The following is a 27,454-nucleotide window of genomic DNA, read 5'->3' as shown; positions in this document are numbered from 1 at the left end:
ACTTACATACTTTTCAAAATCTTCCACATTGGGATTACTCTGGAAACTGCAGGCTCGAATTGCAGCATGGTACCCTTCTGAATGTAACACCTGAAATCACGAAAGTAATAACTTGCTTGAAAATGAACATGGACTCTATGGGTTAAGGTGACACAAGCCCACGAGCTACAACATGGGGAAAAATACAGTGGATGCTATTTTTAATGAACAGTGTGTCAACATCAACTGTTCTGTCTGAGAGTGAAATCTGAGAAATGAAAAGTGAAAACTGCCAGGTTAGAAAGTTCCAGCTACGTGCTTACCTGATGGAAATGCATTGATTGTGATATTAATATATATATATGATTGTTAATTGAGAGTACTGATGAATTTTGCTTTTTGTTTCTGTGATGATCTAAATAATCCATTTGTCAACACAATAAAGTAGATATTGTTATTGTAAAACACCCCTGAAAATCCAAAGAAAATTTCAAGAGGGGCCAAATAAGTAGTGTTGGGGAACAAAGAAATGGCAGAGGAACTGAACAAGTATTTTGCATCAGTCTTCAGGTTGGAAGGCACCAGTAGTAGAACTTTAAGGGAGTCTGAAGCAGAAGTGAGTGTGGTGGCCATCTCAAAGGAGAAGCTGAAGGGTCTGTGTGGAATTTGTACATTCTCCCCATGTCTGCACGGGTCTCCGCCAGGTGCTCTGATTTCCATCCACAGTCCAAAGATGTGCAGGCAAGGTGGATCAACCATGGCAAATGTGAGCTTGCGGGGAAACAGTACAGGGCTGGGTCTCGGTGGGATGTTCTTTGCGGAGATAGAACATAGAACATAGAACAGTACAGCACAGAACAGGCCCTTCAGCCCACAATGTTGTGCCGACCATTGATCCTCATGTATGCACCCTCAAATTTCTGTCACCATATACATGTCCAGCAGTCTCTTAAATGACCCCAATGACCTTGCTTCCACAACTGCTGCTGGCAACGCATTCCATGCTCTCACAACTCTCTGCGTAAAGAACCTGCCTCTGACATCCCCTCGATACTTTCCACCAACCAGCTTAAAACTATGACCCCTCGTGCTAGCCATTTCTGCCCTGGGAAATAGTCTCTGGCTATCAACTCTATCTATGCCTCTCATTATCTTGTATACCTCAATTAGGTCCCCTCTCCTCCTCCTTTTCTCCAATGAAAAGAGACCGAGCTCAGTCAACCTCTCTTCATAAGATAAGCCCTCCAGTCCAGGCAGCATCCTGGTAAACCTCCTCTGAACCCTCTCCAAAGCATCCACATCTTTCCTATAATAGGGCGCCCAGAACTGGACGCAGTATTCCAAGTGCAGACCCAATGGCCTCTTTCCGCTCTGTAGGAATTCTATAATTCCGAGAAGATGGTAAATTACATGGACCAGATGGACTGCCCCCCAGAGTTCTGAAGGAGATAAGTGAAAAAACCATGCAGTTATTGGTGATCTTTCAGGAATTACTGGAGTCAGGGTGGGTCCCAAAGGAGTACAAAATGGCAAATATAACGCCCCTGTTTAAAATGGAGGGAGGCAAAAGACAAGAAATTATAGACCTGTTAGCCTGGCGCTGGTCATTAGGTCAGATTTTAGAGTCCATTATTAAGGATGAGGCCGGAGAGTACTTGGAAGTACATGGTAATACTTGGAAATACATGCTAAATTGGGCTGAGAAAACACAACTTTGTCAAGGGAAGGTCTCTGTTAGATTCTTTGAGAATGTAACCAGTGAGTTAAAACAAAAGAGAACCATTGAACTTTATCTGTTTGGATTTCCAGAAAGCCTTTGAGAAGGTCCCACACAGGAGGCTTCAAAATTTAAAAAAATGAGCTTATGGTGTTAGGGAGTAGGTACTGCCACGGACAGAGAATTGGCTAACTGGCGGAATGCACAGAGTGGCAATAAAAGGGTCTTTTTCAGGATGGCAGCCAGCAACTAGAGGAGTTCCACAGTCATCAGAGTTCAGACTACAGCCATTCACATTATACATTAACAATCTGGACAAAGGAACTGATGGTATTGTTGTCCATAGTGGGTTGTTGCAGATGACATTTCGATAGGTGGAAAGGCAGGCAGTGTTGAGGGGGTTGGGAGGTCACAGAGAGTCTTTCGAGAAGTGGCATTACAGGCATAGACTATTTTCTAAATGGGGAAAGGCTTCAGAAATCTGAAGCACAAAGATGCCCCAGTTCAGGATTCTTTTAACATGCAGGTTCAGTTGGCAGTTGGGAAGGCAAATGCAATGTCAGCATTCATTTCAAGACGGCAAAAATACAAGAGCAGAGACGTATTGCTGAGGCTGTGTAAGGCTCTGGTCATATTGCATTTGGAATATTAAGAGCAGTTTTTGGCCATCTATCTAAGGAAGGATGTGCGGGCCTTTGTCAGGGTCTAGCGGAGGTTCTCAAACATAATCCTGGGGATGAAGGGACTGTCATGTGAGGAGTGGCTGAGTACTCGACGGAGTTTAGAAGGACGAAGGGGGTCACACTGAAGGTCAGTCAGGCCTGGATAGAGTGCACACAGAGATGTTGTTTCCACGAGTCGGAGAGACTAGGACCTGAGGGCACAGCCTCAGAGTCAAAGGGACCACCCTTCAGGATGGAGATGAGGAGGAATTTATTCAGTCAGAAAGTTGCGAACCTGTGGAACTCATTGATGTAGAAAGCTGTGGAGGCCAAGTCAGAGTTGATTTCAGGCATAGATAGATATGTTCTTGCTTAGTATGGACAAAGGAGAATGGGATTGAGAATGATAGATCCCACTCGATGGGCTGAATGATCTAATTCTGTTCTTAAATCATCAGGTCTAAAACACTGGAATGAATCAGTTCAGTGTCATTTTTATTGCACTGCAAGGACAGTATCTCTCCAAAAGACCGAAGAAATTTTCTCACTCTGTTGTTGCAAACCTATTCAATAACTGGCAACAATGCTCCTGTTGTGCCTCTCTCAACCGACGCTAGTTAGTTCTCCACTCAAAGTAACTGGACCATCCCGGTATTACTGGCACTCGTGCCATGTTTGAAGGCTATTGTGGACCAGTAAATTGCTCAGAATCCAGAACTGCCTCGTACCGTTCATAGCATTTGTCCCAGACAGGGCAGGAAAGGGGAAATTAGCACCTTACTTTACAGTTAGGGACCTGGAGGTCCTGGTGGATGGATTGGTGCAGTGCAGAACTGTCCTCTTTCCCAAGGACAAGCACAGGAGGCCACGACACAAGACTCGGCCAGACTGATCCAAGGCTGTCCAGTGCCAACGCAGGCTCAACCACCAAAAGAACCATCCAGCAGTGCTGCAAGATCAGTGACCCCTGCTCCAACAGAAGAAGAGCCTCATTGTTCTGTGCTACCTCACATTCACCCTCTCTCTAATTCTGCACCACCCTTCAGCACAGCTCATGTAATACCATTCTCACCAAAGCATTCAATGTCTGTCTTCACTTGCTCTCGCCTACTTGAGGGCCCAAGGCTATTAATCCTCTATGTCTCTGTGCCTCTTGCTCTCACCCAGGAGACCTCACCTCCCTTCCCAAACATACATGAGCACTAACAAATGCACCAGCTCATTTCATCTCACTCAATCCCTCCCTTTGTTTCATCCAGGAAAAACAGCCCACAGTAGGGCAGAAAGAGCCAACACAGGTAGTGAGGTGTCTAACGTTCGACTTCCCACAACCTATGAGGACAGTGTCCTGACGATGGTCATCCTGAGCAGCCAACTGATTGCATCCAAGCCCCTCGAGTGATATCAGACAATGCCCTGGAGTTACCTAGATCTGCTGCCTGAAACTGCCTCCCTTGACTGGAGACCATTCCCCTCGGAACCTGAAGCATGACCATGAGGTTGGAGACAATGCAACGCGTTCTGTGCTTCTGCAGCTGGCACATGCTGCAGGTGTGAGATCAACATATCACGGTGCTGAACGGCAACACACCCACTCCTTTGATTGATGACTGCTGACAAACATGACAAGCTGTCTGGCTTTGTCTCGATGCCAAAAGGTTAATCAATATACTAGCATTATGAGTCTGTGAGGTGTGGCGGAGGGGGCAACCCGTAAAAAGACAAGGCAAATGAAGACAAGGCAGAGGAGCTGTTAGCATTCATGCAGGGACAAAATGAGAGTGGAGAGCTCAAGCAAGGTGTCCTGATGTGTAACGTGGCCCAATACACGAATGGGTGCCTGTTCCTGCATATAAAAGTGCCCTGGCAGTAGCACTGCAATGAGGGGGGCTGCTGCAATCCAAAATGCAGCAATGAAGTACAGAAGAGTACTGAAAGCAGATGTGAGATGTGCTGAGGCTGGAACATGCCACATGTCAAAACTGTGGAGATGGGGTGCTACTGAAGGGTGTGGCTGCAGATACTGGTGACTACTACCCAAGTTGGAGGTCCAGAGGAGCATTGAGCAAAGTGCAAGCACCACACACCCACTCAGAATTTCATTTCGGTAATTCTGAGAGTCTAGTTTCTGTCTGGCAGGTAGAAAAAGTATTAATGAGGGTGGTACTGAGAAATAATTCATGCCTTTCAGTACTCCCTAGTGTGAATTTCCGCTCAATGTCTGCAATTTTACTGGAAAATGCAACATTTTGGTTTTGACATCCAGAAGGACCTTGAGCTGCAATCAATATGAAGGGTACGCACCTAATGAACAATGTCAAAATTGACAGTCACAATAATGATATAATATTGGAACACATCTCATGCAGACGAAGCTCAATTTAATATAAATGAAATATTGGAGGTGATTAGGGGTGTATAGAAGGACACTGAAAGTTTAACCCCGGACTTTCATCTCCAAGTCCTAGAATCATATCCAGCCCGGACTGAAAGAAAATAAAATTCTCTCCGCTTGCAAGGATTCCCCAATATACTGTCACAGTCCTCATACATTTCCAAGTGAAGTGCATAACATTATTCCTAAATGGAGTTTAGTAAACAATCTGACTGAGATAAGCTGAAGGACAATTAGTCTGGAAAATACCACAATGACACAGTTAGAACATAGAACATAGAACATAGAACAGTACAGCACAGAACAGGCCCTTCAGCCCACGATGTTGTGCCGACCATTGATCCTCATGTGAGCACCCTCAAATTTCTGTGACCATATGCATGTCCAGTAGTCTCTTAAATGACCCCAATGACCTTGCTTCCACAACTGCTGCTGGCACCGCATTCCATGCTCTCTCAACTCTCTGTGTAAAGAACCCGCCTCTGACATCCCCTCTGTACTTTCCTCCGACCAGCTTAAAACTATGACCCCTCATGTTAGCCTTTTCTGCCCTAGGAAATAGTCTCTGGCTATCAACTCTATCTATGCCGCTCATTATCTTGTATACCTCAATTAGGTCCCCTCTCCTCCTCCTTTTCTCCAATGAAAAGAGTCCGAGCTCAGTCAACCTCTCTTCATAAGATAAGCCCTCCAATCCAGGCAGCATCCTGGTAAACCTCCTCTGAACCCTCTCCAAAGCATCCACATCTTTCCTATAATAGGGCGACCAGAACTGGGCGCATTACTCCAAGTGCGGTCTAACCAAAGTTTTACAGAGCTGCAACAAGATCTCACGACTCTTAAACTCAATCCCCCTGTTAATGAAAGCCAATACACCATATGCTTTCTTGACAACCCTGTCCACTTGGGTGGCCATTTTAAGGGATCTATGTATATGCACACCAAGATCCCTCTGTTCCTCCACACTGCCAAGAATCCTATCCTTAATCCTGTACTCAGCTTTCAAATTCGACCTTCCAAAATGCATCACCTCGCATTTATCCAGGTTGAACTCCATTTGCCACCTCTCAGCCCATCTCTGCATCCTGTCAATGTCCCGCTGCAGCCAACAACAGCCCTCTATACTGTCAACGACACCTCCTTGCTTCGTGTCATCTGCAAACTTGCTGACCCATGCTTCAATCCCCTCATCCAAGTCATTAATAAAAATTACAAACAGTAGAGGCCCAAGGACCAAGAGCCCTGTGGAACACCACTCACCACTGACTTCCAGGCAGAATATTTTCCTTCTACTACCACTCGCTGTCTTCTGTTGGCCAGCCAATTCTGTATCCAGACAGCTAAGTTCCCCTGTATCCCATTCCTCCTGACCTTCTGAATGAGCCTACCATGCGGAACCTTATCAAATGCCTTGCTGAAGTCCATATACATGACATCCACAGCTCGACCCTCATCAACCTTTCTAGTCACATCCTCAAAGAACTCGATAAGGTTTGTGAGGCATGACCTGCCCCTCACAAAGCCATTTATTCCTTGACATTAACTGGATGATGTTCATATTGTGTACTTTATACACCTCTTTCTCCAGCACTAACATTTGTCACCGTGAAGAGCATTACAATCAGAGTGTCAAGACGTCTACATGATCCTGTACAGGTCTGACCAAATGGAATCAAAAGTATATCACTTTCAATTTTATGATTTAAAACAAAAGTCGCTCAAACTTTCAACTATTTTCTCTGTTGAACTAAAATGAAATTAGAACATACTGAAACCTTATGTCATCAATACTCAGATTGATTTTAATCAGTCAACAATCTTCACATTTACTTAACTGATCATGTACATATCAAAATCCAATACGTCGCATGCAGTTTCATGCACCTTAGGACAATCTAAACATACTACATTAAAGTGTAAATCATAGATACGTATCAAAGACGCTCAGCAGCCAGTTCAGACACATGTTGACACAGAGTGACACATTGACCAAGTGATTTTGTTCCAAACCATCATAAATGGTCGTCAAACAGTTGATTACTTCAGTCACATTTCGACGTTGCTCGTTTTGTGTCAATTTGTGTTGATCCAAGACGCGTTGTGCTGTGTGCAACTCCAACAGATCCACTACAAAGGAGGAAGAAAACTAACTTCAATTACAGTTTTAACTTATTGGAGCTATTAAATAAAATTAATTCCTTTATTTGGCCTCGAAATAAATACAAGGATTCACAAAAGTACTCTGGAATGATGGAAACAGGCCATTTCCTTCTCAAATGCAATATGTCAAATCTAACGACGGAACCGTCAGTGATGCTGGTCATATTCTGTTGTTTGGTTCAGTCATTTCTGCAGAACAATGGTGGAGGAACAGTAGCTTTCTATGTCATGAAGCCCTCCTTTATATTTATGAAGCAGGATTCACAACAATTTAACCTCAAACATCCATCTCTTTCAACCGATGTTCATTCTCACGACATCCAAATCCAAAGTACAATCTAATTGGCTCTTTACCCGTTTAAAATAGTGGACCTTACAACCCATATTTCACTTCTGGTAATCAGCATTCTTTTAAATCACACTATGCCACAGCTATTAAGTGTGTTAATCACACATTCTTGTTAATTCTAAAAAGGTGCTCTGTTACCTAGGTTTTGAACGAGATTTCTCTTGTAATTTTGCTATTTTGTCATACATATGGTATGTTCTACAGTGTCTACCAAAAACAATTAGTAGTTAACCAAGTATCACTTCAATGTTAGTTCACATGATGCCAACAAAATCTGGCAAACTTCATCAAAACATCAAATGCCAGTCGAACCACTCGAAATATAACAGAACCTCCATAAATAAAATCTAATGGCAATGTGAGGAATGAAGCGCCCAGAGATATGCATTCATGTGACTGAAATCATTGATTTTCTCGGCTTCTAACCCTTCCACAGGCAGCAAGATCCTGGCCCATGAACATTGACTGCTTCAAAAAAATTCCTCTTTACAACCCCTACATCTTTTCCCCAAAACATGAATGCATTCCCTTCTCCTTGTAACATCATCCATCAGCCATGGGAACACAGCCTTTCCACGTTTATTTTACCCCAACTGATCATAATCCTTTATGTTTCATTAACTACTTATTAATCCCCTGTACTCCAATGAAAATAGCATTAGCTAAATTTGTTGATAAAATGTCACATTCCTAAAATACGTTGGGTAAATTTCATCATTATTATTCAATACTACCAAAATTATTACCCTTGAAGTTTAGTCACCAGATTTGGCTGCATCATTCCAGTCCTATTTCAAGGTTCAGGATAACTTCTTTGTTTTAGCACTGCATGAGCTCGATTATACAGCCCCATCCCACAGATACGAAGGTGGGAAGAAACACATAAAATCTGGAGGGCACTGTGTGTATATGTGTGGAAGTTCTGGGGAACTGTCAAGCAGCCTGCCTATCCTTTGGCCTGCTGAGACCAATTGATGGCAATTTAAGAGATCCCCTCTATTGCCTAAGGAGATAGATGTCAATCAGAAAGACATTCAGCTTTAGATGCATAATCCAGCCTAGAAAACGTGAGTTGGAAGGGGAACCACATTCGCAGGCCCCTTGGCCTGATCTTAGGCACTTCACACCCTTAAACTCTCATCCAACCTTTCAACAACCCCTAACAACCCTCGACCACTCCGTACCTCTCGTCGGGGACCCGCCCTCCAGCCATCAGCAACTTCAGACTCTTCTGAGCTCTAAGTGGCCAGGAGTTTGACAAGGTAGAACTTCCATCCAAGAGGGTGCCTGATGTCCTGTCTCCAGCCATTTAATGCTGCAGGGCAGATGTGAAGAGCATGGGCAGGCTCCTATTTGGCATTTCAACTGGGAGAGACCTGAGCAGGAGCTGGGGCAACAGCACCATGTCGAGTACTATTTATCAGACCAAAACTTCCATATCCTCAGCATTCTCTCCAATGTTCTGCCAATTCAACAGTCAGTGCCCAAGGTGAGTGGGAAACCAGAAATAAGGAAAGATTTCAAAGCTGAGAAAAAGAAAAGAAACAGACAATAAGAGCTTATTTGAACAAATGAAGGAAGAGGTCAAAGTGAACGCAGATCCCTTAAAGAATGAAGGCTGCAAAAATAATAATGGGGAATCAGGAAATGGCAAATGAGACAAATAAATACTTTATGTCAGTCTTCACAGCAAAAGGCACAAATACCATCTCAAAAATATTTAGTGAACAAAGAGCAAAAAGCAGACAGGAAATATCACCAGAGAAAAGGTGCTCGGGAAACTAATGGGGCTAAAGGTCGAGAGGTATCCTGGACCTGATGTACTCTGCACTAGGATATTAAAAGATGTAGCCACAGAGATACTGGATGCACTGACAGTCATCTTCCAAATATCCCGGGAATCTGGAACATTTCAAGCAGTAGATGGGAATACTGCCAATGTAACAACTTGATATGAAAAGGAAGGATGACAAAAAATAGGCAACCTCTCATTGGGAAAATATTGCAGTCTGTTGTAAAAGCTGCAACAGCAGGTCATGTGGTCTGGCAATACTATGGCTTTAAGAGGTGTATTTTGTCCTGGCTTGTGTTCTTCTCTAAACCAATAAACAACTCGTGAGGCCTTGGGGTTTTATTTTTTGGAAGTTGTAACAACAAAAGCAGCATGCATGAATGGGTAATTTCCAAAGAAGGGTCTCAGCCAAGACATCAGCTTTCCTGCTCCTCTGATGCTGCATGGCCTGTTGTGTTCATCCAGCTCTACACCTTGTTATCTCAGATTCTCCAGCATCAGCAGTTCTTACTATCTCAGTATGAATGGGTCATGTCAGGCTCCCACAGAACCAAGGTTTTCGTTGAGATTTCGACAGTTGTTGAGGTTTGAAGTTGGCTGTGGAAGCTGTTATCTCTCTCTCTCTCTCTCTCTCTCTCTCTCTCTCTCTCTCTCTGTGTTACAGCTAAAAGCAGGGGTTCTCTTTCTGCTACCAGAATCATGTGAGACAATCTGTTTTACTGACTTTGCCTTTGCCAAGATGTGTTTGTGGGATATTATTATATTGGAACAGTTGTTGTTTGGTAGTTAAGTAATATATTATTCAATTAAGTTTTCCAGTAGAGTTAAACTAATCTTAATTCTTCTTTCTTTTGCTTGCATTTTAATTGGGGGGAAAGTGGTTTTGCTTAAAGCTGAGTGGCGTGCCCAATCGATTTACATCTGGAACACAGCACCTTAGAATTGTCTTTAAATAAAAGTTTGAGTCTATGTTGTCTCCTTGATACCTATGTGTGGGGATTTGATCGAGTCCATAACAGTGGAAGCAGATAATATAATCAAGCAAAGTCAGCATAGCTTCATGGTGGGGAAATTGTGCCTGGCAATTTTTAAAAAATTCTTTGAGTAAGTAACAGACAGGACAGATAAAACAGAACCAGTAGATGTATTGTGTTTAGATTTTAAAATGGCACTTGAAAAAATATCGCCCGAAGTTTACCTAATATAAGAAAAAACACATAATTTTGGGATAGTATATTAGCATGTTTTCAGAATTGGTCAAAGAACAGAAAATAGGCAGTTGGGCTGAAGGGAGAGATAATGGGAACTGCAGATGCTGGAGAATCCAAGACAACAAAGTGTGAAGCTGGACGAACACAACAGGCCAAGTAGCATCTCAGGAGCACAAAAGCTGAAGTTTTGGGCCGAGACCCTTCATCAGAGACGGGGATGGGGAGAGGGTTCTGAAATAAATAGGGAGAGACGGGGAGGCGGACTGAAGATGGATAGAGGAGAAGATAGGTGGAGAAGAGAGTGTAGGTGGGGAGGTGGAGAGGGGATAGGTCAGTCCGGGGAGGACAGACAGGTCATGGAGGCGGGATGAGATAGTAGGTCGGAAATGGAGGTGCGGCTTGAGGTGGGAGGAGGGGTTAGGTGAGAGGAAGAACAGGTTAGGGAGGCGGGGATGAGCTGGGCTGGATTTGGGATGCAGTTGGGGGAGGAGACGAGCAGGGCAGGTTTTGGGATGCAGTGGGGGAGGGGGAGATTTTAAAACTTATGAAGCCCACATTCATACCATTGGGCTGCAGGGTTCCAAAGCGGAATATGAGTTGCTGTTCCTGCAACCTTCGGGTGGCATCATTGTGGCACTGCAGGAAGCCCATGATGGACAGGTCGTCAAAAGAATGGGAGGGGGAGTTAAAATGGTTTGCGACTGGGAGGTGCAATTGTTTATAGAACATAGAACATAACAGCACAGTACAGGCCCTTGGCCCTCGATGTTGTGCCGACCTGTCATACTGATCTGAAGCCCATCTAACCGACACTATTCCATGTACGTCCATATGCTTATCCAATGACGACTTACATGTACCTAAAGTTGGCGAATCTACTACAGTTGCAGGTAAAGCGTTTCATTCCCTCAATACTCTCTGAGAAAACAAACTACCTCTGACATCTGTCCTCTATCTTTCACCCCTCAATTTAAAGCTATGCCCCCTCGTGCTCGCCGTCACCATCCCAGGGAAAAGGCTCTCATAGCCACCCTATCTAACCCTCTGATTATCTTATATGTCTCAATTAAGTCACCTCTCAACCTTCTTGTCTCTAAGAAAAACAGCCTCAAGTCCCTCAGCCTTTCCTCGTAAGACCTTCCCTCCATACCAGGCAACATCCTAGTAAATCTCCTCTGCACCCTTTCCAAAGCTTCCACGTCCTTCCTGTAATGCAGTGACCAGAACTGTACGCAGTACTCCAAGTGCAGCCACACCAGAGTTTTGTACAGCTGCAGCATGCCATCTTGGTTCCGGAACTTGATCCCTCTATCAATAAAAGCTAAAACACTGTATGCCTTCTTAACAGCCCTGTCAACCTGGGTGGCAACTTTCAAGGATCTGTGTACATGGACACCGAGATCTCTCTGCTCATCTACACTACTAAGAATCTTACCTTTAGCCCAGTACTTTGCCTTCTGGTTACTCCGACGAAAGTGCATCACCTCACACTTGTCTGCATTAAACTCCATTTGCCACCTCTCAGCTCAGCTCTGCAGCCTATCTATGTCTCTCTGCAAACTACAGCAACATTCGACACTATCCACAACTCCACCGACCTTAGTGTTGTCTGCAAATTTACGAACCCATCCTTCTACGCCCTCATCCAGGTCATTTAAAAAAAATGACAAACAGCAGTGGACCCAACACCGACCCTTGTGGTACACCACTAGTAACTGGTCTTCAGGATGAACATTTCCCATCAACTCCCACCCTCTGTCTTCTTTCAGCAAGCCAATTTCCGATCCAAACTGCTATGTCTCCCACGATTCCATTCCTCCGCATTTTGTACAAGAGCCTCCTGTGGGGAACCTTATCGAATGCCTTGCTGAAATCCATATACACCACATCAACCGGTTTACTCTCATCTACCTGTTTGGTCACCTTCTCAAAGAACTCAATAAGGTTTGTGAGGCACGAACTTCCCTTCACAAAACCGTGCTGACTATCCCTAATCAGTTTAATCCTTTCCAGATTATTATAAATCCTATCCCTTATAACCTTTTCCAACACTTTACCAACAACTGAAGTAAGGCTCACTGGTCTATAATTACCAGGGTTGTCTCTACTCCCTTTCTTGAACAGGGGAACCACATTTGCAATCCTCCAATCATGTGGCACTATTCCTGTAGACAATGACGAGTTAAAGATCAATGGCAACGGCTCGGCAATCTCCTCCCTGGCTTCCCAGAGGATCCTAGGATAAATCCCATCCGGCCCAGGGGACTTATCTATCTTCACCCTCTGTAGGATTTCTAATACCTCTTCCTTGTGAACCTCAATCCCACCTACTCTAGTAGCCTGTATCTCAGTATTCTCCTCGACAACATTGTCGTTTTCTAGAGTGAATACTGTTGAAAAATATTCATTTCGTGCTTCCCCTATCTCCTCTGACTCCACACACATCTTCCCACTATTATGGTTGATTGGCCCTCATCTTACTCTCGTCATTCTTTTCTCTTTTATCTTATTTATCTTCATGATGTACTTTATGAACAATACCACACTTCCCCAAATCACTTTAAACCATTGGAACCTTAACAACTTGCAGATATCTCCAATTAGCTAACTTCTTCCATTGAAGCACAACAAGGACCAAGTCCTATAGGGTGAAAATGTTAGAAACAGCAACAAGCGCTGTCCTGCCGAGCCTTACCTAACTTCGTTACTGACCAAACTCCCAGCACCCAGCTCAAAGTTGCACAATTGCTCAAGCTTTGCATTTCAGAGAGTGGCTATTGTAAACATGGAAGATAGGAGCAGGGAGGAGGCCAATTGGCTCTCCGAGTCTGCTCCACCATTCCTTCTGATCATGACTGATCATCCAACTCAATCGCCTAATCCTGTTTTCTCTCCATAACCTTTGATCCCATTCACCCCAAGTGTTATATCTAGCCATGTCTTGAATACGTTCAATGTTTTACCATCAATTACTTCCTTTGGTAATGATTTCCACGGGCTCACCATTCCTTGGGTCAAGAAATACCTCCTCACAAGCATCCTAAATCGTCTATCCTGAATCGTCATACTGTGACCCCTGGTTCTGGACACACCCACCACTGGGAACTGCATCTATCCTGTCCAGTCCTGTTCGAATTTTATAAGTCTCTGTGTGATCCACCTCATTCATTTGAATTCCAGCGAAAACAATCCTAACCGAGTCAATTTCTGATCATACATCAGATCTGCCATCCCCCGAATCAGCCTGATAAACATTCGGTGCACTGATAAACTAAGAGAGTAACAGCATCCTTCTGCAGAAAGGGAGCACAAAACTGCACACACTATATTCTAGGTGCGGCTTCACTAAGGCGCTGTGCAACTGCAAAAACACATTCTGGCTCCTGTACTCAAAACCTCTCGGAATGAAGGCCAACATACCATTTCAGAGATGGTAGGAACTGCCAATGCTGGAGAATCTGAGATAACAAGGTGTGGAGCTGGATGAACACAGCTGGCCAAGCGGTATCAGAGGAGCAGGAAAGATGGCGTTTCAGGTTTGGGCCCTTCTTCAGAAATGGGAGAGGGGAAGGGGATTCTGAAATAAATAAAGCGAGAAGGGGAGATGGATAGAAGATGGATAGAGTAGAAGGTAGGTGGAGAGGAAACAGACAGATCAAAGAGTCAGCGATGGAGCCAGTAAAAGTGAGTGTTGGTGAGGAGTTAAGATGGGGGTTCGTCAGTCAAGGGAAGGCAGACAGGTCAAGGAGGCGGGGATTACGCTGGTAGGTAGGAGGTGGAGTGGGGATTAGACTGAGAGTTTGGGTTAGGGCTAGGTTTAGGGTTAGAGTTACACCCTAACCCCCACCCCACCTCCTACCTACAAGCCTCATCCATGCCTCCTTGACCTGTCCGTCTTCCCTTGACTGGTCAACGCCCTTCCTAACATTTGTCTTTAGCAGTCGCTTTCTCTTCACGTGTCTATAGAAACTCTTTGTGTCAGTCTTTATGTTCCCTGTATGCTTACATTTGTACTGCATTTACTCCTTCTTAATCAATCCCTTGGTCCTTCTTTGCTAAATTCGAAATTGCTGCCAATCCTCAAATGTCGTTTACTTGGATCAGATTCTATCGCTAATTTCCTTTGTTAAGTCATGGATTGGCCCTCTTACCCATTTTGCTTTAATGCCAGACAGGATTAAACAGTTGTTGCAGTCCCCCGACGTGTTCCTTAAATGTTTGCCATTGCCTATCCACTGACATCCCTTTAAGCAACTCTTTCCTATCTATCAAGGCTAACTTCATGCCTCATATCTTCAGCTTTCATGATTAAGATACAGCATCCTGGTCTCAAAATCAACTCTCTCACTCTCCATCCTGATTTAAAAAATTCTATCATGTTATGGTCACTCATCTCCAAGAAATCTTGCACAGCTAGATTGGCAATGATTCCCTTCTCATTACATAGAACATAGAACATAGAACAGTACAGCACAGAACAGGCCCTTCAGCCCACGATGTTGTGCCAACCATTGATCCTCATGTAAGCACCCTCAAATTTCTGTGACCATATGCATGTCCAGCAGTCTCTTAAATGAACCCAATGACTTGCTTCCACAACTGCTGCTGGCAACGCATTCCGTGCTCTCACAACTCTCTGTGTAAAGAACCCGCCTCTGACATCCCCTCTATACTTTCCTCCAACCAGCTTAAAACTATGACCCCTCGTGTCAGCCATTTCTGCCCTGGGAAATAGTCTCTGGCTATCAACTCTATCTATGCCTCTCATTGTCTTGTAAACCTCAGTTAGGTCCCCTCTCCTCCTCCTTTTCTCCAATGAAAAGAGTCCGAGCTCAGTCAATCTCTCTTTATAAGATAAGCCCTCCAGTCCAGGCGGCATCCTGGTCAACCTCCTCTGAACCCTCTCCAAAGCATCCACCTTCTTCCTTTTGATGAGAAGCTCCACAGCTCTCGTCATCCAAGGTTCCTTAATCTTACCCCTTCTTGCCTGTCTCAGAGGGACATATTTACTCATCACTCACAACAACTGTTCCTTAAACAGTCTCCACATGTCTATAGTGCCCTTACCATGGAACAATTGCTCCCAGTCCATGCTTCCCAACTCATGTCTAATCGCATCATAGTTTCCTCTTCCCCAATTCAATATCTTCGCATTTTGTCTAATCCTCTCCTTCTCCATAGCTATGTACAATCTGAGGCAGTTATGGTCACTATCACCAAAATGCTCTCCCACCACAAGATCTGAGACCTGCCCCGGCTCGTTTCCGAGCACCAAGTCTAGAATGGCCTCTCCCCTCGTCGGCCTGTCAACGTACTGAGTTAGGAAACCCTCCTGAACACACCTTACAAAAACAGCACCATTCAAATCTCAAGCTCGAAGGAGGTTCCAATCAATATTGGGAAAGTTAAAGTCACCCATTACAACAACCCTACTACGTCCGCACTTTACCAAAATCTGCCGACCTATGCTTTCTTCAATCTCCCTGCTGCTATTGGGGGGCCTGTAGTAAGCCCCTAACGAGGTGACTACTCCCTTGCTGTTCCTAATTTCCACCCACACTGACTCGGTAGGCAGATCTTCCTCGACAATGGAAGCTTCTGTAGCTGTGATGCCCTCTCTGATTAGTAGTGCTACACCGCCTCCTCTTTTCCCCCCTCCCTATTCTTTTTAAATGCTCTAAACCCTGGAATATCCAGCAACCGTTCCTGCCCATGAGAAACCCATGTCTCTGTTATGGCCACAACATCATAGCACCAGGTACTGATCCATGCTCTAAGTTCATCACTTTTATTCCTGATACTCCTTGAGTTAAAGCAAACACACTTTAACTGATCCCTTGGTTTCTTCCGGGGAAAATCCTTCCCACTAGCTGGTCTACCTCTTGCTACTGCCTCACCTGCATCAACTCTCACCTCCGGTATACAGGTCAGGTTCCCACCCACCTGCCATACTAGTTTAAACCCTCTCAAACTACTCGAGCAAACCTTCCACCCAGGACATTGGTCCCCTTCCAGTTCAGATGCAACCCGTCCTTCTTGTACAGGTCCCACCTTCCCCAGAAGGCATCCCAATTGTCTACATATCTGAAGCCCTTCCTCCTACACCAGCTGCGCAGCCACGTGTTAAGCTGCGCCCGCTCCCTGTTCCTCGCCTCGCTATCTCGTGGCACCGGTAGTAAACGAGAGAACACTACTCTGTTCGTCCTGCTTTGCAGCTTCCATCCTAACTCCCTGAAATCACTTTTTATATCCTCAATCCTTTTTCTGGCTATATCATTAATCCCAATATGTAACACGATTTCTCGCTGTTCGCCCTCCCCTTTTAGAACCTTATACACCCGATCGGAGACGTCCCGGACCCTGGCACCAGGGAGGCAACATACCTTCTGGGAATCCCGATCCTGACCTTTAACGTGCGTTTCCTTAGCTGTGTTGGAGTGATGACCCTCATTCCCCACAGGAGACCTCCTCCTTGTATAGATAGTTCTAGCTTCCACATGACAAATGGTTTCAGTTCCGGTTGCTCCATTTGCAGTACCACACCCACCACTCACGTAGTCGTGGGTTATTTTGACTGTCTCTCTTAATTTGTCCTACCGTTGCCAGAGCGTTCCCTACTTGCTCAAAGTAGAAAATGTCTACATAAGGACTGTTTGTTGTCAACTCATTTGGCAAGGGTAATCTAAAATCCTTCAGCATTCTCTCCTAAGTGTCTGATTTACAGCATCCCACAGTGAACTTCAGTTTTTACTTTTGAAGGGGACTTGTATAATCCCATGGCATCAATGATATGGCCTTAGTATTGTATGGAAATCTTTTTTAAAAAATCACAGTCATTTTTCCTCACTTCTTCAAATCTAACTTGTGAGGATGCTCTTTTTTAGGTTCTCCCTGTGAGTAAAATATTGTCTTGGTAACACTGGACTCCTTTCAATCCACTTCAAATCTGATCCATGGCATGTTAGAATAATCCAAGCACAGATGGATTTCAAATGGAAATCTCTTGTTTTTGAATACTACTTTACGTGTCACGATAATCAAGTATTCCCGTGACTTAGGATCTCTATTCATCTGGAGATAGACTTGACTAAGGTCAATCTTACTGAAAAGCAGACCTCTAGCTGGTCCAACAAGTAGGTCATCGATTACAAGCAAAGCATACTGCTCAGCACATAGTGCTGGATTAGTAGCGAACTTGTAAGCAACGCAGATGTATACTCCATCTATCAGTGGAATGATAGGTGTGGGCCAATCATTTTTGGATTCAAGGATTCCAATCTTGACCAGTGTCACTCAATTATGGTCATAGTGTCATAGAGGCGTACAGCATCGAAACAGAGCACTTTGGTCCAACTCATCTACGCGAACAGAATATCCTAAATTAATCTAATCCCATTTACCAGTATTTGGCCCATATCCTCTAAACCCTTCCTATTCATGTACCCATCCAAGTGCTTTTTAAATATCCTAATTGTACATGCTTCCACCACTTCCTCTGGCAGCTCATTCCTTCCACACACCATCCTCTGCTTGGAAAACGTTGCCCCTTACGTTCATTTTAAATCTTTCCCCCCTCACCTTAAAGCTGTGCCGTCTAGTTTTTGACTCCACTACTTGAAGGAAAAGACCTTGGCTACTCATCCTATCCATGACCCTCATGATTTTATAAACCTCCAAGTTCTCCCCTCAGCCTCCAAAACTGCAGGCCAAGTAGTCTATTCAGCCTCCCCATAGCTCAAATCCTCCACCCTGGCAACATCATTGGAAATCCTTTCTGAGCCCTGTCAAGTAGGTTTAATTCTGCCTCAACCTTTAGTCTGATTGCACGAGGCACTGATCCTGCCTTGCAACATTTTGCTTGACTCTCATACTTGATTTTCAATTCGACAGAGGTCTTCCCCATGTCTCCCAGATCCCGATGAAAATAATGGCACACTTCTTTAGAATTTTGCAATGAATCAGTTTCAGAATCTGACAAGCAACTCAGTTCAACCCAACTGAGTTTGATTTTTTTTCCAGCCATGGTCCTCCCAGTGAAACTAGCAGATTATCCATGCTGTCATTGTACCATGTAGATTTTTTTCCAACTCTTCACTTTCAGTACTTTTGCTGTACTCTGTTCATATTTCTTTCTCAAACACACCCATTCAATGGGCCCTTTATTGCCGCAGTTTCTGCATACGACTAATTTATACCAGCAATTTGCTGTTGAGTGAAGTGCTCTTTCACACCAATGGCAGTTGTGAGTCTGTGTTGGTGCTCATCTCTCAGCTGCCACTATTCCTACTATTTCTTCAAAAGTTTTGAAACCCGGCTTCTCTGGTTGTACCAGGCTCCTCAGGTGACTAAGGACATTCCCACACCCTGCCATAATACCAGGAACAATGGATTCGCTGGGTGGAGGAATTTCAGGTCTCTTTACTATAAAATATTTAACAGCTGATCTGTGGCAAGATCAAACAGGGACAGCAGGGATTTATGAAAGGGGCAGAGGGAAATCACACTTGAAAATTTTTAGGGGATTCTTTGTGGATGTAACTCATTCAGTTGATGAGGGTGGAACCACTGGATGTGGTTTCTTTGGGCTTTCAGAAGGCTTTTAACAAAATCCCACATAAGAGATTAGTGCTTTAAATTAAAGCCCATGGGATTGCCGTAGTATATTGAGATGGAAATAAAACTGGTCAGCAAGTATCAAAGGATAGGAATAAATGGTCTTTTTCCAAAGGCAGACTCAGGTGGTGTGTCACAAGGATCTGTGCTCAGACTCCAGCTACCCACCTATTCAAACGAAGGAATCAAATGCAATATCTCCAAATCTGCAGGTGACACAAAGCTGGATGAGAGGGTGAGCTGTAAGGAGGATGCAGAGATGCTTCAGTGTCATTGGGACAAGCTGAATGACTGGGCAAATGTGAGACAGATACAGTATTACACGGATATATGTTAGATTATCCACTTTGGGAGCAAAAACGGAAAGGCAAAAACTGAATGGATATAAATTAAGACATGGGTATGTAGAATAAGATCTGGGCAAACCTGTACTTCAGTCATTGAAGGTAAGCATGCAGGTGCAGCAAGCAGTAAAGATGGCAAATAGCAGAAGGGCCTTCATAGTGAGGGAATTTGCATTCAGGAGTGGGGATGTCTTGCTGCAATTACATACCAAGAATATTACGTGCAGTTTTGGCCTCTTTATCTGAGGAAGCACACTCTTGCTCTAGGGACAGTGCAGCAAAGGTTTAGCAGACTGATTCCTGGAAGGCAGACTGGCATATAAGGAGAGGTTGCGTCAGATAAGATTATACCACTGGCATTCAGAAGAATGAAGGGGCTTCTCATCGAAGCTTAAAATTCTTACAGGACCAGTCAAGTCAAATGGAGGGCAGATGTTCTTGATGGCAGGGATGTACAGATCAAAGGAGTCACAGTCATTCTTCATACCCTTAAACGAAGATGAGGAGATATTTCTTCACCCAAAGACTGATGAGCCTACAGAATTCACTACCACAGAAATCAATGCTAAAACATTGCACAGTTTCAAAAAGGAGTATGGGTTTAGCACTTGGAACTAAGTGGATCACAGGATATAAGGTTAAAGGAGGAACAGGCGACTGTGTTGGGTGATTCGATATATTCATAATGAATGATACAGCAAGCGTGAAGGGCCAAATGGCCCATTTCTCATTCTATTTCTTATGTTTCCGTGCAAAGTGAATGGCCACAAACTTGGCAGATGGAATATAATGTGGAAAATGTCAGGTTATGTGCTTTGGCAAGAAGAATAAAAGAGCTATATGTTATTAAAATGGAAAAAGATTGCAGAAAGCTGCAGTACAGGAGGAATTTGGAGGTCCTTGTGCATGAATCATAAGAAGTTAGCAACCATGCTCAGCAACTAACAAGGAAGTCTCCTGTTGGCCTTTAGAAGGAATGGAATAAAAGAAGAGGGAAGTATTGCTAAAACAATACAAAGTACTAGACAGACCACATCTCAAACACAGCAAATACTTTTGGCCCTTTATCAAAGGAAAGAAATCTCAACATTGGAGGCAGTCCAGAGAAGGTTAACTAAGTTGATTCTAGGTACAGAAGGATCTTCTTTCTAAGGAGGTCAAATAGGTTGGACTTGTACTCTTTAGAATTTAGAACAGTAAAAGGTTACCTTATTAAAACATACAGGATTCTTAGGGGACCTGTTAGTGTCGATGCAGAAAGTTTGGTTCTTCTTGGAGGAGAATCTACGGCCAAAGGGCATCATCTCAGAATAAGGCGTGACATATTTAAGACAGGGATGAAGATGAATTTATTTCCTTTGTGGGCTTGATTTTGTGGAATTGTTTACTCCAGAGGCCTGTTGAAGCTGGGTTACTAAGAATATTCAAAACAGAGATAGCCATGATCTGATCGAATGGTGAAGCAAATTCAATGGGCTAAAAAGCCTACTTCCATTCCTTCATTTTATGGCTTTATGACCCCTACATTCCTGGGTTTTTCAGATCTCACACACTCTTTGGAACAATGTCTTTCGAGTATTTATTGTTTGCCACTATCCCTTTAGTTAAACTGCTTCACCTCATGCATCGTTTTCTTTTTCCTTGGACATTTCCCATTTTATACGGGGTAACACAATGCAAGTTGATCAACGACAACAACAAGCGAAAAGTTGCTGGAAAATCCCAGTGGGTCTGGCAGCATCCGTGAAGGGAAAAATAGAGTTAACGTTTCGGGTCTAGTGACCCGAACTCAGAACAGTGAGCAAAGATCACCACTCTTTGCAATTATCATCTTTTCATCTTGTAGATATATCTGCCACTAACCTAAGCCGTCGATCCAGGCTGAGGATTCATTACCACACAAGTTTGCTTTCCTGCACTGAATACTGGGTCCTTCTGTCTCGGAGTGAGAATCACACCGACATTTCTGACTCAGAAGGAGGGCCACTGCTGACTAAACCACACTGTATCCCAGATCCCCTCACATTTTGCTGTATTGAACTCTACCTGCCATGTCATTTCCCATTCTGTTGGCCTATTGCAGCTGATCGGAATCATCCTCATTGTTTGGGCTCCTGCAAGCTTGGCAATCGTGGTAAATTTTGGAACTTCACGCTGTATTGCTCATGTTGAGGTGTGCAATAATAAGATGGTAACTATACCAGGGGATTTCAACTTCCTCAACATTGTTTGAGATAGTCATAATCAGTGAATCATACAATATATGAGGCCCTTCAACCCACTGAGTCTGCGCTATCAAGAACATACTATTATATACACTAGACCCACTGTCAACACACTAGGTCATAGCCTTGAACGTAATGACACGTCAAGTGCTTTTTAAAGATTCTGAGATTTCCCGTCTCAACTATAATCCCAGAGAGTGCATTTCAGACCCCTCTGGATGAAAAAGGTTTTCCTCTAATCCCCTCTAAACCTTTCTTTTTAAAATAATGTCCACCTTGTTATCGAGTGTAAAGTGCACAGTGTAAAGAGGAGTTGGATTTCTAAATACGTGTTCAGCAGAGTTTATTGTGTCAACATATGGAAGGTCCATCAAGGGACAGTCCAGACCCAGATCTAATTCTTGAGAACAAAGTTGCCAAGGTGTTTAAGGTGGTAGTGGGGAGAATATAGTGATAGCAACCACTGTTATGAAAAGGAAAATGGTAGATTGCAAAAAAAAAATTTTGGATCGGAGGAAGGCAGATGTTATTAAAATAAAGCAGGATCTGACCAAAGTAGACCAGGTTCAGCTTCGTCTGGCAAATTCTACAGTAGAAAGTGAACGTGTGATTGGGAAGAAAATGGGGAAAGCACAGGCCCAACATGTTTCCTTTGGGATGAAATTTGGAAATAACAAGACAAAGAACCCTGGATGTGTAGGAATATTCAGAATTGGTGAAGAACAAAAAAAAAAGAGGCTTTTAGTAGGTACAAAGGGAGCAAATGATGGAGGCCTTAGTGGAGTATAGAAAGCTCAGAGGGAACTTGAAGCAGTTAGGAGGAAACAGGCGCATGAAAAAACATGAAGATAAAATTTGACAGATCCCAAGATATTTCACAAGTACATTTAGGGGAAGAAGATAACCAGAGAAAGAATGGGGCCCATTAGGGTCCGGGGGAAAACTTTATGCCGTACAGAAGGACACTGGTAGAGTGTTTCACTTTAGTCTACATTCAAGAGGAGGAAGATGGAGGTAGAGAACTTGGGGACAGGGACTGAGGTACTTGAGCAGACTGACACAGGGAGTGAGGCTTTGCTAGGCCTAAAAGTAGATAATTCTCTAGGTTTGAAGGGGTTGTATCATATGCCACAATAAGAGATGACAGGAAATCACAGGGGCTCTGACCCAAACTTTGAATTCTTCTCTGGCTACAGGGGAATTGGTAGAGGACAACTAATGTGGTACCATTTTTCAAGGAGAGAGAGAGATACACCAGGAATTACAGACCAATGAATCTCATATCAGTGGGAGGGAAACAACTGGGGAAATTCTGGAGGAGAGAATTCATCTCCACTTGGAAATGCAAGGTTTGATCAGCATGGCTTCATCAAAGTGAGGTCACACTTCACAATTTTGATACAATTTTGCGAGGTATGTAGGTGCCCAGATTTTCACAAGGGTTTTGATGAGCTATAACACATTAGGCTACTTAATAAGGTAATAGTCCATGATGTTGCTGTTGTATATTATCATGAACAGAGGACTGGCTCACTCATAGAAGACAGAATTGGGACAAGGGAGGCATTTTCAGACTGGCAACCTGCAGCTAGCGGAGCGCCGCACAGATTAGTGCTGGGGACACAATTATTTATGAAATACATTAATGCCTTGAATGAGGAAAGAGAATATACTGTAGCTGATGACACAAAACCATGTGGGAAGGCAACTAGTAAGGATTAATCAAAAAGTCTGCAGAGAGATATTGACAGGCTAAGCAAATGGGCAAAAACTTCGCAGATGGAATATAATGCAGGGAAATCTGAGCTAATGTATTTTGGCAGGAAGAATAGAAAAGCTGGTTATTATTTAATGGAGAATGACTGCAGAAAGCTACGGAACAGAGGGATTTAAATATTCTCGTCTACGAATCACAAAAAGCAAGCATCCAAGTTCATTGGGTAACGAAGAAGGCAAATGGAATGGAATATAAAAGGTTTTGTTAAAATTGTACGAGGCAATTGTCAGATCACAGCTGTAACACTGAGAACAGTTTTGGGAGAAATATCTAAGGATGTGGAGGAAGTTCAAATAAGTTCTAGGAGGTGAAGAAGATTGAATCTGTTCTTGTTGTAATATAGAAGAATGAGATGCCACCTTATTGAAGCTTATAAGATTTTTGACAGGGTAGATGCAGAGAGTTTGTTTTCCCTTGTGGGAGAGTCTAGGACCAGAGGGCATAATCTCAGAATAAGGGGTCACACATTTAAGATAGAGATTGGGAGGAATTTCTTCCCTCTGAGGGTTGCAAATCTGTGGAATTCTTTGCCACAAAAGACTATTGAGGCTGGTCATTAAGTAAATTTAAGGTTGAGATAGACAGCGGATATTGGGAAAAGGCAGGAAAGTAGACTGGAGAATTAACTCCAACATCGGCACAACATTGTGGGCTGAAGGGCCTGTTCTGTGCTGTTCTATGTTCTATGTTCTATGTTCTAACTGTTCTGCCATGGTCTCTTTGAATCGCAGAGCAGATTCAAAGGGCTGAATGGCCTATTTCTGCTTCTGCGCTCTATGCTTATATTGCAGCTGATGCAGTTTGTATGGATTTCAAAAACGCCTTTGACAAGGTCCCACATGTGAGACTGATATTAAAGGTAAACACATGTGGCACCACTGGCTATTACGGCAAGGTAGTTCTAAAATGGCACAGTGGTAAGAGACAGAGCACAGAGGTAGAAGGCTGTTTGTGCGACTGGAAGCTTGTGTCAAATGGCGTACTGCAACGTTCCATATTGGGTCCCTCACTGTTCGTGATATATACAACATAATGAGATATAGTTGGGTTGGTCAGATGAGCAGATCAGTGGCAGACAGAATTTAATCCTGAAACATATCAGGTGATGCACATCGGAAGAAGTCACAAGACAAGGAGGTACTCAATGAATGGCAAGACACTAGGAGGCTTAGGGGACACAGACGGATCATGGGGTGCTTGTACACAGAACCTTGAAGGTGGCAGGACAGGTTAACAGGATGATTAAGAATGCGTACTGAGAACTTGCCTTTATCAGTCATGGCACAGATGGTTTCAGCTGGAAGGTTCCGTTGGAATTGTATAGAACTTTGGTTAAGCCAAAGTTGGAATACTGTATGCAGTTCTCATCACCACACTGTTGGAAGGATGTGATTGAATTGGAGGGGGTGCAGAGATTATTCACTAGGATATTGCCTGGGGCAGAGCACTTTAGCTACGGAGACCAGCTGGATAAACTCAGATTGTTCTCTTTAGAGCAGAGAAGGCTGAGGAGGGACGTGACTGAGGTGCAGAAGATTAGGAGGGGCAAGGTTAGGAAGCAGCCGTATCCTTAGTTGAAGGGTCAATAACAAGGAGACACAATTATGAGGTGAAGGGCAGGAGATGTAGAGGGGATTTGAGGAAAAATATTTTTACCCAGAGGGTGGTGGTAATCTGGAATGCACTACCCAGAAGGGTAGTGGAGACAAGAGAGCTCACAACTTTTAACAAAGTACTGGGATGAGCACTTGAAATTAAAGGTTATTCTCCAAGTGCTGCAAAGTGGGATTAGCGCAGACTTGATTGGCTGAAGGGCCTTCTGTATGCCATATTCCCAAATTCAAATCGTGCATCTATCTCCAAAAATCAGTGTCCTCATACTTGGCAAACTGCTAATAGCGATCTTCTCATCTATTTACCATAACTTGCTGCTTCTGTCCTTCAGCCATCTTTTTTAACCAAATTTGATAGTGACCTATATATTCCATGAATCTCAATTTTATAAATCAATCTTTCATATGCACCTTCCCCTCATCCTTATCTCGGAAAGATTGCACTGCTTCATGAAGGCAGGCTAAAGTAATTCAGCATTACAGCCATACTCTGGTAGTATAATGACAGCATCAGTGACAGTACAATAAGTGCCTCATATCAATTGTTTCAAAACTGGGTTCTACAGTAGAGAGGTAATTTGAGATCTACAAATCAAATCATCTGTCATAACTTGAGATTAAATATATTGGAAAAAAGCACACTAACTAACGCGAGCTTCAATGGTGATAAATTAAATGTAACTAATTGGAACAGTAATATTCCTCATCCAACCTTGCTAAGCAATGCCTCTCTGCACTGATAGGCTGGAAAGCTGCAGTCAAGAACAGATATTCACTATTTATCATCAAGTCGGAACAATTCTGGAATGCTTTTATCTGTCATGAATGTTTAATTACTGCAATTTGAAACGCTCAACTATATGTAAATCATGAATATGTGATGTTAAAAATATACAAAAGGATCCAGCCCTTTTCTTGATTTATCAGGCTAACAATAGAAGAGCATTTGCATAAAGTGGATATACATTATGAGTGCCCTTATCAAACACCAGTCCAGGGACTGACAGATATCACAGTTAGAAGCAAATACACACATCGGGGCAGCACAGTGGCTCAGTGGTTAGCACTGCAGACTCACAGCACCAAGTACCCGGGTTCGATTCCAGCCTCAGGTAACTCTCTGTGTGGAGTTTGCACATTCTCCCCGTGTCTGCGTGGGTTTCCTCCGGGTGCTCCGGTTTCCTCCCACAGTCCAAAGATGTGCTGACTAGGGGGAGTGGCCATGCTAAATTGCCCAGAGTGTTCAGGGGTGTGTGTCGGTGATAGGGGGATGGGCTGAAGTGCCTGTTTCCATACTGTAGGGAATCTAATCTCATCTCCATGATAACCGTCAGGAAGTAGCTTTTTAAAAAGATGATTAGAACACTTCTTTACATGTAGCCCTTGGTCTTGTGAATATGCAATTAATAATAGATAGGTTAGTGATTGCTATTAATATGAAGGCATTCAATCAAAAAGGTTCGAGAACGATTGCCTACCTTAAAGGTTAAACACTGGAAGGAGCTCACATTTAGAAGGTAGAAGGAACTATGCAAAATCCATCAGATACTTGGAGAATCACCGAGCGATACAAAATATACACTGCTCCTCAAATGGATTCAAAGAGGAAATTGGTTAATATGTTAGAGCATATAGGGTCATAGCAACAAGGAGCAGGAGTAGCAAGGACAGTATTTGTTGCCCATCCCTAGTTCCTCCAAATTGTTTGACTATTTCAGAGTGCAGTTAAGTGTCAACCACATTATTGTGGATCTGGAGTCATATGGAGGTGAGATCAAATAAGAATGGCAGAGCTCCTTTCTTAAAGAACATCAGTGAATGAGTCAAGTTTTTATAACGGTGAATAGTGTAACAGTGACAGTGTAACCATCACTGAGACCAGCTTTGTTTATGATTATATCAATTTGAGCATGTGTTGGATAACTGGCCCCATCAACCCTGCTTCACCATTTAAGAAGGTCGTGGCTGACTTGACTGCAGTCTCGGCTCCACATTCCCACCTACCCCCAAAATTATATTGAACTGAATTCAAATTCCATCAGCTGTTCCAGTGGAACTTAAGCCTATACTCTACAGCATTGTCCCAGGCCTCCGGATTACTAATCCTGTGACATTAATAGTGCTTCACTGACTACCCCAGCATGTCAATCCCCGTCCTGAGCATACTTCTTGGCTGAGGCTCCACATTTTCTGGAGTACAGAATTACAAAGTTCACCTCTCTGTGAGTGAAGAGGTTCCTCATCTATCGCTGTTGTTACATTTTATTCTGAGATTGATCTCAAGTTCTACAGCCTGATCTCTTAATTCAAATTACAATAACCTGGCTTTTCAAATGCCCTGTCACATTATCCTTGCCAAGAGATTGATTGTTTATGGTTATGTACAGCATGTCCATGTTGATTTTTCTTCATTTAAGTGCCGTCACCAACCTTACAGACACTACAAATGCATTTGGTCAATGGGAGAGGTTGAATGAGCAAAATTGGACCTTCATTTCTTCCCCGCCCCAGCCTCAAAAGGTTTTGTCTTCATTTCAAATTTTTCACATCTAATGGATAATTCTGTACCTTTCCGGTCCCTTCAAGAAGTGCAACCTACCCAAATTATCCTGAGTGT

At 43.4% G+C, this 27,454-nt stretch overlaps 1 protein-coding gene across 4 annotated transcripts in view; it reads right to left on the bottom strand.

Annotated features, from left to right (window-relative positions):
- Window positions 1–27,454, bottom strand: part of LOC125449814 (utrophin-like) — a 222,158-nt gene that overhangs the window by 30,473 nt on the left and 164,231 nt on the right. For 2 of the 4 annotated variants that reach the window (XR_009443476.1, XM_059643078.1), the window contains exon 3: window positions 6,705–6,880. The exons of 1 other annotated variant lie outside the window; for it this stretch is intronic. Coding sequence is in view for 2 of the 3 variants with exons in the window: in XM_059643078.1 (XP_059499061.1) it covers window positions 6,827–6,880 (54 nt within the window). In the remaining variant the exon portion in view is untranslated. Of the gene's footprint in view, window positions 1–10; window positions 290–6,704; window positions 6,881–27,454 lie in introns of those variants that run through there. One more of the 4 variants, XM_059643077.1, reaches the window with a different exon arrangement.

The sequence above is a fragment of the Stegostoma tigrinum genome, chromosome 47, assembly GCF_030684315.1.
Source record: "Stegostoma tigrinum isolate sSteTig4 chromosome 47, sSteTig4.hap1, whole genome shotgun sequence".
Taxonomy (NCBI): Eukaryota; Metazoa; Chordata; class Chondrichthyes; order Orectolobiformes; family Stegostomatidae; genus Stegostoma; species Stegostoma tigrinum.
Note: the sequence above shows the minus strand (reverse complement) of the source record. Positions and strands in the feature narration are given on the sequence as shown.